Source organism: Acanthisitta chloris, unplaced genomic scaffold (genome assembly GCF_000695815.1).
Source record: "Acanthisitta chloris isolate BGI_N310 unplaced genomic scaffold, ASM69581v1 scaffold29812, whole genome shotgun sequence".
Taxonomy (NCBI): Eukaryota; Metazoa; Chordata; class Aves; order Passeriformes; family Acanthisittidae; genus Acanthisitta; species Acanthisitta chloris.
Genome location: NW_008661602.1, coordinates 1 through 12,600, shown reverse-complemented (window position 1 = coordinate 12,600; position 12,600 = coordinate 1). Strand labels below are relative to the sequence as shown.

Sequence of the window (12,600 nt, the reverse complement as noted above, 5' to 3'; positions counted from 1 at the left end):
GCAGAGAAGAGTGAAGGGTATACATATATATACAGAAATACATACATATACACCTCATGTGTCTTCTCCCTGGGAAACACTGCTCAAAGGGCAACATGAAGGAGCTAGGTAAAGTTCAAAGGCATTTAATGGAAAATGATAGTGCTTTTTTGGATTTCCGTACTTCTCTGTAGACCGTTACATATATTCAGTACATAATTACACCTATTCAATGCAATTACATTAGCAGTTAAAAATGAATAGTCTATTGAAACAGGTCTTTTTGAAAATTTTTAGAAGAATTCCTACATTCTTGTATAATTTCTATATCCTACTATTTGCACTGCTCTTAGATCACTTGGATGATCTTCCATGTGAAGAAGCATTTTTTGAGGTCTAATCCAAACCATTATAATTAGTCTGCAATTCCAGTCCCTTTTGACTGCTTTTGAGCCCATAAGGCAATACTGTCACCCTCAGATCTCTTTGCTCTTCAGTACCGTGGAAACACTCTGGATGGCTTTTCAACATTATTCATCCTGGTTCGCTCTTTCTTCCCTTGCCTTAGAACTGTGAGCTTTTTTCTGGGACTCCATTAGCCACATTGCATGGAAAGACCCTGGCCGGGCACGTGTGCACTGGGATGCAGAGACAAGCTGGCTGGGAGCCTGCAGCGTGAGTCAGCTGCCTCTGCCCTGCTGGCACTGTATTCAGCACAGCTCTTCCAACAGCTCTGTGGTCCTCTAGCCTGCACCTACACAGATGAGGATATCTGCACACTGCTTCATATGGGCAGCAAAGTTAAAAGGTTAAAAAGTAGAGAATCTGGGTACTTTGCAAGGGATTTGGTCTGGTTGCACAGGTGGAACATTTATTTCTATGTGGGTCCCAAAATGGACAGCCTAAGGGTATACTTGTGTTTGTTAGAAAGGACTTCTTATTATACATGCCTAGTCACTTCATTGGTCCTACATCCAAGGAATGAGGAACAGAAAGGCCAAAGCCCTCCATATGAATGGCCTAGACTCAGAGCAACTGGGACCACAGCTGAGTTAACAATGGAGGGCAAGAGGACAAGGATGCTTTGCTTTCAGCTGGATTTTGTTGTCCCAACAAAGCAGATAATTTTCAGCTCTCAGCTACTAATTTCCAGATTAAAAACAAAGAAGCACTGGGGGAGGTTGGTTACTGTTTAACTTTGATTGGACCATGAACCATTCGTGGAGCAAGCATTCAGCACAACAGAAGCTATGGGTGGGCAAGAGGAATGTTCCTTGAAGGTAATGTTTGGTGGAAAGCTGCCTCCAGTGACACTTCAGTCTTTTCATTCCTAAGCATATGCAAATTATCTATGAGTGGTTAGTAAAGCACTCAAAATTCCTGTCTGTATTTCAGAACTGCATTAGAGAGCTGTTCCTACAGCATATGGAGTGCTTAGACACAAAGATGCACTGTAAAGATGGTAGCAATTTTTGACATACTAACCTGGCCAGTAGTACATGGAAACATTCTTTTTTGCTTTCATCATGGTGACCCACAAAGGCTCTGATCCATTCCACCAGAGAGGCAGCAGGCTTTCTTTATTCACACCAATATCAAAAGACACATTTGCCTTCTGGTCCCACATGTAGTTTCCAGTCATCTGATGGACCTCGCAGTGGCGACCTTTGGGAGTGGAGAAAAAAAACAGCACAATCAGATTGGTGTTCTACAGCAGAAGGATGGCACCAGCACCATCACTGCTACTACTGGATCATCCACAAAATCAGCTGGCTTCTCCTACACATACAACACCTGCCAAATCTGAGGCCATTTTAAAGTACCCACCAGTGCTCAGAACCAGAGGACTGTGGAAAGCAGGCTGTGAACAGGAAGGGATATGAGCACAATCTGGAAACACAGAACAAAGTTTGGGAAACTCACTTATCTCCTTTCTTTACCCATAGGGCACATTGTTTTTCTGCAAACAAGCAAATCCTAGTTGAAAACCTTTATATGTGACTTTTATTTTCCATTGTTGTTAGCTTTTCTTTTTAAATGATCATGCTTTGTTCTTAGTTGTGGGGACACCAAACATTTCATCAGACATGTGCAACTCTCTTATTGTATTTTAGGGGCCCTTGGGCAACTTTATATTACAAGAAACTAGTATATAATAACCAAGAGATATCTTCCACTTTTCATTGTCAGAAGATATTGTATTTTAAGAATCATTCTGTAGATGAATGGGGAAAAATGGGGAAAAATGTTGAAGATTAAGTTGCACTGGAGGTTCCTGGTTTCCATATCTTAAAAAGCAGCAACAGAGGCATGTGTTAGACACTGTTGTCATTACTGGGTGAGTCATATTATTGCAGGGATCCAGATAACAGACTTTGATTATTATGAGCCTGAGCATGGTGATCACAACTGAAACAACCTTAGTCTGCTTGTTTTGAAAAGGCGTTATTTCAAGCCGAGGACTCTGTATACTTTGGGTGCATGTGACCTTGAAATGGATCTTGAACTCTCCTTGTCTACTAAAAAGTATTTCAATTATGCAAAACATTTCCTCCTTCCCAGTGGAGAAAAGCAGTCCCAATTTGTGGCAGTCAGTATTTACCATATAAAACCAAACAGGTTTAATATAAGAGAACTGGTGGATTGCATGGTCAGTAATCTGTCCTCTTCAGGCTGCCAAGTGCTATCTTTGCTGCAAGTCTCAAAGGAGATAGAAGGAAGTCTCTACAGTGCGTCAAAAAACATGACCTTATAACTTGGAGGACAACCTCAGCTTCTTAAAGTTCATGTACTCCTAAGCATCTATCAACCTGATAAACTGTGGGCAGGGAACTCATGCCAGCCTGGGAAACTTGCAGGTCAGCACTGAAGCTGTATCTGTATGATGCCTACAGATTAGGTATCTGTATGATGTATAGCATAGTCTTTGTATAGAATCAATGAGCTCTAGCTGCTACTGATTCTGTAGGACTTAAAGTCTGCTCTCTGTATGTACATCTCTTTAAGGAACAGAATGGAGATTGTTCTTTGTGGTATTGTTGGGAAGTTTAATTAACTGTTTGCACTAATACAGAGGACAATGTTCTGATCTCCACATTAGATGGCTTCAATTTTCTATGGACTCCAACTTCTTTTCTGAATTATTGAAAGAGAGGCCTAGAAGACCATAAGACATTAATTTTCATTGCAGACATCCCTGGTTCACAGGGCCAGAAGGGAAGATCAGAAGACATGACCATTTAATGCCATTCACATCTGCTTAGCTGAGGCCCATGTCCCAAAAAGACCTCAAAATTCTTTGGAAGAAATCAATAATCAGTTAATCACTCTCTTCCTTGAGTTGCTCCTCCCAATATTTATCATCACTAAACATTGTTTAAAAAGTATGCCTGGTCTCTAATTTTAGTTTTAACCTTTGTTAATCTTCAACTGTGGCTGTTCTGAGATTGTCTCACTAGATTACTTCATGAAGTTCAACAAATTGAAGTGCAAGGCCCGACATCTGGGTCACGGTAATCCCAGGCACACCTACAGGTTGGGTAGGGAAGTAATTGAGACCAGCAAGAAGGAGAAAGACTTGGGAGTGACAGTGGATGAGAAGCTCACCATGAGCCAGCAGTGTGCACTAGCAGCCCAGAAAGCCAATCAAATCCTGGGCTGCATCAAAAGAAGCGTGGCAAACAGGTCAAAAGAAGTGATTCTCCCCCTCTGCTCTCATAAGACCCCACCTGGAATACTGTGTGCAGTTCTGGTGTCCTCAACATAAGAAGGACACGGAACTGTTTGAGCAAGTCCAGAGGAGGCCACGAAATTGATAAGAGGACTGAAGCATCTCCCCTATGAAGACAGGCTGAGGAAGTTGGGGCTGTTCAGCCTGGAGAAGAGAAGACTGCATGGAGACCTCAGAGCAACTTTTCAATATCTGAAGGACCTACAAGGAGTTGGAGAGGGACTCTTTGTTAGGAAATACAATGATAGGACAAGGGGCAATGGGTTCAAATTGAAGGAGGGGAAGTTAAGGTTAGATATTAGAAAAAGGTTTTTTCCTGTGAGGGTGGTGAGACACTGGAACAAGTTGCCCAGGGATGTGGTAGCTGCCCCAACCCTAGCGATGTTCAAGATCAGGCTGGATGAGGCCTTGAGCAACCTGATCTAGTGAGGTGTTTTGCCCATGGCAGGGAGGGTGGGACTAGATGACCTGTAAGGTCCATTCCATGCCCTAAAATTCTATGATTCTATGATTAAAAAGCCCTGCAATAACTTTCTGCTCCCCTCATACACAGAATTAAAATCACTTCTCAAGTGTCTTTTGATTCACCTGTACAACCCCAGTTCTTCACATCCCCTGCTTTAACTTGTTTTCTCCAGCCTAAGAAAATTACCTTTGGTGAGCTTCTTTTGTATTATTATCAAAATAGCAACATGGTGTTGGAAAGTCACCATAACATGTTGAATTCATAATTTCTTCCATTACTGCAGCTTTCCTCTGTAATCAAATGTTATCTTAAGAACTTCAAAAATAGAAACAGGGCAAGAAGCAAATTTCAGCATACAGATGTCATTATTTAAACTCACTGCAATTGTAGTAAAAATTACTCTTTCTTCAAGCAACAGAGGAAAACAAAGAGGGTATAGTTCCTAGGAATATGATAACTGCTGTATCCTTCTGGAAGAAAGCCAACAAAAGCATTTGCAAGTCTGCATGCTACAGCTTACTTGGACACTACACTTCTTACAGCATTTGTCTAAAGCACATTCCCATGTCTCCAGGCACTTTTGTCAGCATTTAAATGAATTTCTGCAAAACAAAGATGAAATTAAAAAAACCCAACAGAACACACAGCCACTTGGCCACCCACAACAGCAGCACAGTCACGCTGAGTGCTATGCACCCTACATTGGCCATATGTGGGATCTGGAAACCAGAGCATGTGCTCCTGTAGAATTTGCTACAGGAATGACCTCTTCTTTCTTTGGTGGTCTTTCACTGACTGCAGAGACAGCATGTCAGGATCACCAGCAGGCATGATAGATCATACAGGAACCACCTGTGTCTAAATCTGCAAGAGAAAATGCACTTCTGAGACACTCAATCTAAAGAGAGGCAGCATGTGACAGACATGCAATGCCTGGTGCATTGGACAACAAAACAGAGGGAAACTATCTCTGCACAGAGCAAATCAGATTTATCAGAGAACCCACTGTGTGTGTATTAGCCAACACAGCAAAGGTAGCATAATCTGTACCCACATGGTATCCCCCTGATGACGAACATCAGTACATGTGTTTAGCTAAATGTACTATGTCATATTTTATACATGCCTTGCCACTATAGTGAGACCTTTCCTCTCACATCCCATCACAATGACTCCACTCTCTGGGAAGTGACAAGAGCCAGGAGGGCAGATGCAAGGTTGACAAGGGGTTACACAAGCAGGAGAAGAGTTAAGATCCTCAATGCAAACAACTGGATGACTTGTCCTGGGAAATGCTCTTCTCATGCTACATGCTATAAGGAGGAAGACAGCAGGACTTCAAAGTCACCAGCACCATATTCCTGTCCTGGAGCAGATATCTTGGTGTTGCTGTCCCCAAGGACTGAGCTTTGATATATGCCCAGCTCTGCTGTTCCCTTGATGATGGGTGTAATTTGCTCTGCTTTGAAAAGAAAGACCACAGGGAAAAAACAAAACCCATCTCATGAGAAGTCAGCGGGGAGCACTGGCCTGGGCAAAGTGGCCCTCCCATCTGCAGACCCCCAAGTAAAAACAGTACCTGCACAATGTGCATGGACAATTCACATTTCCCAAAGAGCTTCCTGGCAAAGCCTTTCCAATTTTTTATGACCTCCAATACCAATAAACACCTTAGCCTGCATTAGGCAAGACTTTGCAATCCAAGTAGGATCACATCAAAAGGCACAGAAAAATCTCTGCTATACACAGCATTACTTTTTTTTTTCCCCTGAAGGAGATTCATTTAGTAAGAACACGAAACCCCTAATTCAATGCTTTCATCATGAGGCCATGTCTGTGATGCACAAAAATTGTTTACAAAGCATCCAGCTGAAGTTTTGCAGATGCTTTCCTGTGCAGGAAGTCAGGTCTTGTGTCCCTGGAGAGCAGAGGCTCCGAGCTGTGGATTGGGTTCCTGAACTGAGAGGGACCCCCTGACCATCCACAGCTGGGTATGGCTCGAGGGCACTGCAGCTCCAAGCACTCCAGAGGGCCAGAACAAAACAATGGGCAAAGCTGTTGCACCATTAAAGAGAGTACCAGCCCCTGGCAGTTTTCTGTTTATCAGCTGTGACTTCAGCACTGGGCAAAGAAATACCTTGGTACATGAATGTCCACTTACTGCTGCTCACTAGTTGTGAGCTGTGAGGCTGTAGCTAGTAAGAAGGAAAAAAACTCCATCTTTCAATTTGTAGCATGTGAACTTGCGTTAGAGAAAACTTTCTGTTCTCCACTTAGGAAGTGTTTCCATTTTTTTAACTGGTAGGAAGCAAACACAGATTTTTACAACATTTTGTGCATGTGTGAAAGAAAAAAATCTTGGCACTTGGCATTGCAGCCTTTCTGCAGGCAGTGAGTAAACAAAGCAAGAGGAAGAATGTGAAAATAAAACTCCTCCCCATTCCCACTCTCTTCTCTTTCTTGTCCTTGCTAGGATAGTACCCCTTCCCTGCCAGTTAATAGTATTACCACAGACTTCTTCATGCTCTTTTGCTTGCCAACACACAGTTTTAGAAATGGAAAGCTAATGAATCCAAGAAAAAGAAGAGACTTGATTTCAAAACTGAATCTTTTAAATCCCTGCAGCTGCTGGCATCTGCAGTTGTTTAAAAAGGAGCAAAAAGAAAAAATCCTATTCCCTTGCCACTCATCATGCACTTTGTGTCCTTCTGGCTTTTTTTCACAGCTTGGATAGTGAAGTTGAGATACTTCCAGTTCATGTGCACCAATAATAAACTTTCTTGTTGTACTCCTATCCCTCCATTTTTTATGTCTCAGCCAACATGCAGTTATTGCTTATGTAGTTAAAACTTGCTTAACTGCTAAAAAGAAATTGTCAGCATCCTTCTCCAAACCAGGCTGGAGGCTGGTTCCACTAGAACCATCACCAGGCACAGCTTCCTCCGGGTACTGAGTGGACGGAGCACGGAGACGCTGTGCTGTAATCCAGGAGGCCTGTCACAGCAAACAATAAATGAACTAGTATGTGTGCACATCGGCCAGACTCCAGAGAATTCTAGGGGCGGAAGCCCAAAGGATATTTGCCTCCAGAAGATATGGAATAAATGGGGTGCTGTGTATGCTGAGATTTGCTGTGCTCAGGGGAATAAAAGAAGTAGTCTGGCTATTTATTAGACCTCAGCATCATCCACCAAAGCCCCTTGGCAACTGAATATGCCACATCAAGAGTAAGGAGTGGAGGGAAGATGACTGAAACATGGAAGATTGGTGAAACCTTCAGTCTGGCAGAGTAGACCTTGATGTCACCCATCCCTAGGATCTCTGCCATGTTGCCCCTTTTCCTCCAGCCACGCAGAGGAGGAGGCAATGGCATATGCAGGGCTGAGTCACAACGGCTGAAGAAACATCACACACCACCCCTGTATTTTAGAGAAGCCCCAAACATGCCATCACCGTGTTGGAGCAAGTGAGGGACAGCCCTGCAAAGGGCAGAGCCTTTGCTTTGGGTGCAGGAGGCTGAAATGCCCCTGTTCAACCTCCTCCTCAATCCTGCTAGCTTCATGGGACCTCACAGCCTCTCTGCCACTTTTTTAAGATCAAATCCTGTCCAAAGAGGTACACGGAGGCCCCTTTCTGGCTCATCTCCAAGCAGCTCCCCACCCACCCACCTCTGCAATCAGGGACTCCCTCTGCTTCCCATGGAGGCCAAGAGAAATATGGCTCTTGGACATGGGGCTGCACTGCTGACTGAACAGCTGGCACATCCTCATGAAGGACCTGCCAGAAAGACCTCATTTGTTGTTAGGATCTTGGAAAATAAACCATCTCTGGGTTTCCAGCTCAGATGTGATACTGTCTGCCTGTGTTCATGCTCGCTGGGGCTGGAAATATAAGGGGCCTCTGAGTGCCCTGAGCTGGGGGGTCTTCGGGGGAGTTGGAGTGCAGGGGGTCCCCCAGTACCCCTCCAACCTGCAGGTTGGCAGGTGAGGGAGACTTAAACGCTCAGCATGAGCAGCTTTACTCAACAGATATGGCACTGAGGGCTCTGAAGCAATAACTTAGGCTTGCAGCAGTTACAGGGAAGACCTCAGACTTTCCACCAAACTTGGCGTGATAGCTCCCTGCACAGCCAGGCCACAGCAGGGAAAAGGAAAAATTAAAAACTCCACACAAGATAACAACCCAAGGTGGCTTGTGGTCTTAATTCCTTCCCTTGCAAAACAACACATGCTGGGTTTAAGGGAGCCTTTTGGGATATGCATACTTGGACTCTCTCCCCTCCCTTGCCTAGCCCACGTAGAGTCCTGAAAAGCACTCGCACATGTCAGCAGCAACATATCCTTTTACCTAATTCTCCATTTCATGTATTTCAGGTCAACAACTGCAATATAACTGGAGCACGGAGAGCTAGGACACCAGTATTCAGTCTAGAAGCTCAGAAAGCAACCCAGACAAGAACAAGACTTTATGCCACTATGGAAGCAAAACCTGAGAAACATGGTATATATGAAGTTGTTAGAGAAGACTGTTCTTCCAAGAGTCAGATTTTAAGCCAGCACATCCTTGGGCTACCTTGCACAGCACCTGATTCTTTAACAAAACTTTTCCAGTTGCACAACAGTGAGAAACCTTTGCACCAGCAGCGACTTGGCTTTTGTTTGGTCCTTCTTCAAGCAAATAGCAGATCATGATATCACGCCCCAGCATGCAGGGAGACTGGAGTTTCTTCCCAAGCTCTGAATCATTGGGTGACTTTACATGAAGAAGCCAAACCATTAGTGTTTTTCTTGTTTCTGTGCTTTGGTTTTCTTTCTTATAATTGTTGTAGGTGTGGAGGAACAGAAAAGACCTCTGCACAGGTCCTGGGCTTCGGGCTGGCATTTTGTGTCCCTTAGGAAAGCTCCAGCAAATATCTTCTCATAGGTTAACAGCAGCAACAGATAAAAGCAGGAGGGGGACCCATGAAGAGCTCTGCCATCACCCTGCAGCACTTTTATCTTTTTTGTTACCCAGGTTGGGCCTTTTTGGTCCCACTGTGTTGGTGCTTCACCTAGCACCTCATGTCAGCAAAATGGGGTGTGCTTCTCATTAACATACTTTAGTTAGTTGCTTTTAGATATGTGGCTCTTGGTCATCAGTTACAGTGGCATCTATTTGGTTATAGCTTTGAAAATCTCAGCACGCTTGCCATTTCCACGAATATTAAATTCAGTCAGGCTGCCCTCTTGAAATCATTGGTAAAGTAAAATACAATGACTGATTCTGCAGATAATTGGGCAGCCATGCTATTGCTTGCTAGCTGCCCATTGCAGAGGAAAGTTGTGCTTTGGCAGGGCTGTAGGATGCAGTTTGGCATCTGCACTGAGAGGCAGTGGGCTCGATGCTGCTGAATTCCATAACCTCTGCATGCAGGAGTGGGCAGGAGGAGGAAGTGAGTTCACACTAGAGGAGACTTACCTATACCAATAGTGATGGTATCTAAGGAGCAGAGTCCACTGTGCTCCCCCAAAGCCACCAAAATGAGGGAGAACTTCTCTCATTTAATAACAACTAAAGCTCTCTGGAGTCATGAAGTTGCATGGATGTGGAGTGAAGGGCAGCAGACAGAAAGGAGAGGCCTTGCTCACATGACTGAATAGAGGCAAGAGAGAAATACATCCCAACTGCAGTATTTTCATGCCCACACTGTCCTAGACCTGGCAGCTGTGTACACTCCTGATGGAATGCAGAGCCATGATGCCTTGTGAATGAGCAGAGAAAGTAGGGTTAGGAGTATTTATTAAAAAACAAACAAACAAACAAACAAACAAACAAACAAAAACCCAGAAAAGTGGGATATAATGAACAAACTATGGGTGGGAATGTGCTGGTGGGGCCAGAAATTTGTTAAGCTGATTTAGCTGCAAGAAGCTAATATACTACAAATCCACATCCACAATGCTAAAATACAACATTTTGGAGGTTAAAATGCAAATTTCTTAACAGCTCATGAAGCAGCAGTGTAGGATAAGACATGAAAAATAGTTTGTCCTTGATTTCCCAGATGAAACTGTGGCAGCATTTAACTTCTAGATATCCCGGTTGCAAATGGAAACAAAGCCAGTTACAGTTGTATCTCCCCCCAGCAGAGGAGATGCATGACTGGTAAGACACGATGCAAGTTTCCCCATGCCCATACAGCAGCGCTAGGGAGATGGTAGCTTGCCAGTCCCTAAGCAGGTCACTACAACATGATACTCCTGTCACCCTGCCATGCTGCATTTTCTCCAAAAACTGTCCCAGGTTTGTGAATTGAACATGCACAGAGTGAATACAGCTAATGCTGCATCTGCCATGTGCCTCACACTCCAAATCACACCATCACACAAAATCACCTTTCTGTGGAGACAGCACCATGGCCCCAAGCAGTAAGAACAGTGCAGCCATGGGATTTATCCTGCTGTCATGCCAGGACACAGCCATGGGGTCCACTAACATTCCAAGGGCTCAAGTGCAGTCTTGAGTCTCCTCTGGGCATGTTCACCACTTAAACTTTGTCTTCCATTGGTTCCTGACCTATATAACACTACTGTGACTCATGTTAGGAAGGTGAATTGCTATTTGCAATTAAGTTGTATTTGCATTGATATCCTTATCATAAAACCTGAGAGACTTGTAAGAAGAGTTATGTTTGGTCTCACAGATTCACTCGTTGCTTCAGGCTGGGGTGTAGAACTCTAGTACCCCAAAAATGTGAAAAGTCTAGCAGTACTGTTTCATCACCTTAAACAAAACTCCTTCTTTGTAAGTACAAAGCAGGATGTTTCCCAGACTTCTCAAAAGCCTGATTATAGACTTCAGTTATGCATATGCACTTACTAGGAACGATGATTAAACATGGTAAGGAGTGAAAGCAGTCACTCACTTTCCCTCTTCTCCTTAACAACTCCATCTGAAGACTTTTTGCAGCCATGAAGTGTTAGGCTGGTTTGCCCACATACACCTGAAGAACATGGTCTGGAGTGGAACACCACCACTATTTCCAGTCACTATATTTGCGCTGCATTCACTTGCGTTTGCACCAAGTCAAGGAAAAAACCAACATGTGGTGGTTTTGTACTCATTTCTGTTCAGAGATGAGTGAGAGAAATGCATTTCTCTTGAGAGAGAGGGAAGAAGGGGTTAAGCAGTTTCAAAACAAGCTGGGCACAACTGATGTCAGATTTTGGTCTTACAATGGCATCTGTTTGCTTTCCCAGCAAGCAGTATACGGATCGCTGGGCACTGCATTGTTCCAAGGATAGCAGAAGACGCCACATATCTTAGGAGAGGATAATTCTCTCACTCCTCCTCATTAGGTGGAAGCTCTTGTAAAACAACTGTAAAAATTGCAACCAGAAACTCCAGGGAAAAAAAAACTGTTTATTTTTTTTTACTTAACTCTTGTTTCCTGAGCATCTGACTCTGATGGGATTGGCTCAGCTGTACTCTTGTGCACCTTCCCAGTGTCACTGTAATCATCTATCCTCCACTTAAGATTAAAAGCAAGTCAGCATCATGAAAACTATTACTGCCCTCTCAATTTTCTGAAAGCCTCTCCTGGACATTCAGAAAAAATGCAGGGGAGCTAAAGTAAAATTCCTTAATGTTCTTCTATTTGGTGATTTCAGATTGTTACAGATATGAGAATTTAGGGCAAAGTTAAGACGGAGATCTGTGAAAACAGCAAGTCTGCTAAGTTTAAAAAGAAATTTAATTCTGATCTTGCCAAAACAGACCTGCTGACTGAAAAGAAGTTCTTATTGTAGGCACACTCAGTTTCCCCATATTTTTATTAACTGGAAAGTCCCTGAGCAGGCTCTGTATTCATTTTACCTGCGTTTCCCACTTGTTTTTATGTTCTATATGCAGTAGACCCCATCGGTGCTCCCACCAGGGAGCCCCAGCTGGCTGTGCTGCTGCAGTGGCAGCAGGTAGGGACCCAGCAACACCCTGGAAGAGCAAAGAGGAACTTCAAAAATCAACTCCAAGCAGTACTTCCAAGTTTGGAGGAGGCTTCAGAGAAGCAATACTGAGCTGTAATACCACAGTGCTTTTAAATTCCCAGCTAAAAGCATAACTTGTATTGTTTTTACATCTGCTTTGGAGGAAAAAGCCCTCCAATTCGGCACAGGGAGCTTTGCGGTTCCGAGGACCGCGACAGCGCAGAAATTCTAACACTCACCCGTCATCAGCGTGTAGTAATTTGGGTAGGAGAGGCTGGGGAAGTCTGGGGTCATGTAATCCACCTTCACCCCCATGTTCACAATGTCCCGAAAGCCCGGCAGATGCTCCAGCTCGCCGTCATCGATGTAGTCGAAGCGAAAGCCGTCGAGCAGGAACACCAGGAGCTTTCGGTGGGCCGAGGGGGCGGCGGGAAGCGGCAGGAGGGCGGCGAGGGCAGCGG

General features: G+C 44.1%; 1 protein-coding gene across 1 annotated transcript in view; it reads right to left on the bottom strand.

Moving 5' to 3' along the window:
* ENPP6 (ectonucleotide pyrophosphatase/phosphodiesterase 6) overlaps positions 1-12,592 on the bottom strand; it is a gene marked incomplete at its 5' end in the record, with an annotated part of 31,359 nt that extends 18,767 nt beyond the window's left edge. The window contains 2 exons of the mRNA XM_009070293.1: positions 1,465-1,644; positions 12,379-12,592. Coding sequence (XP_009068541.1) covers positions 1,465-1,644; positions 12,379-12,592 — 394 coding nt within the window. The remainder of the gene's footprint in view (positions 1-1,464; positions 1,645-12,378) is intronic.
* Between the last annotated feature and the right edge of the window lie 8 nt (positions 12,593-12,600).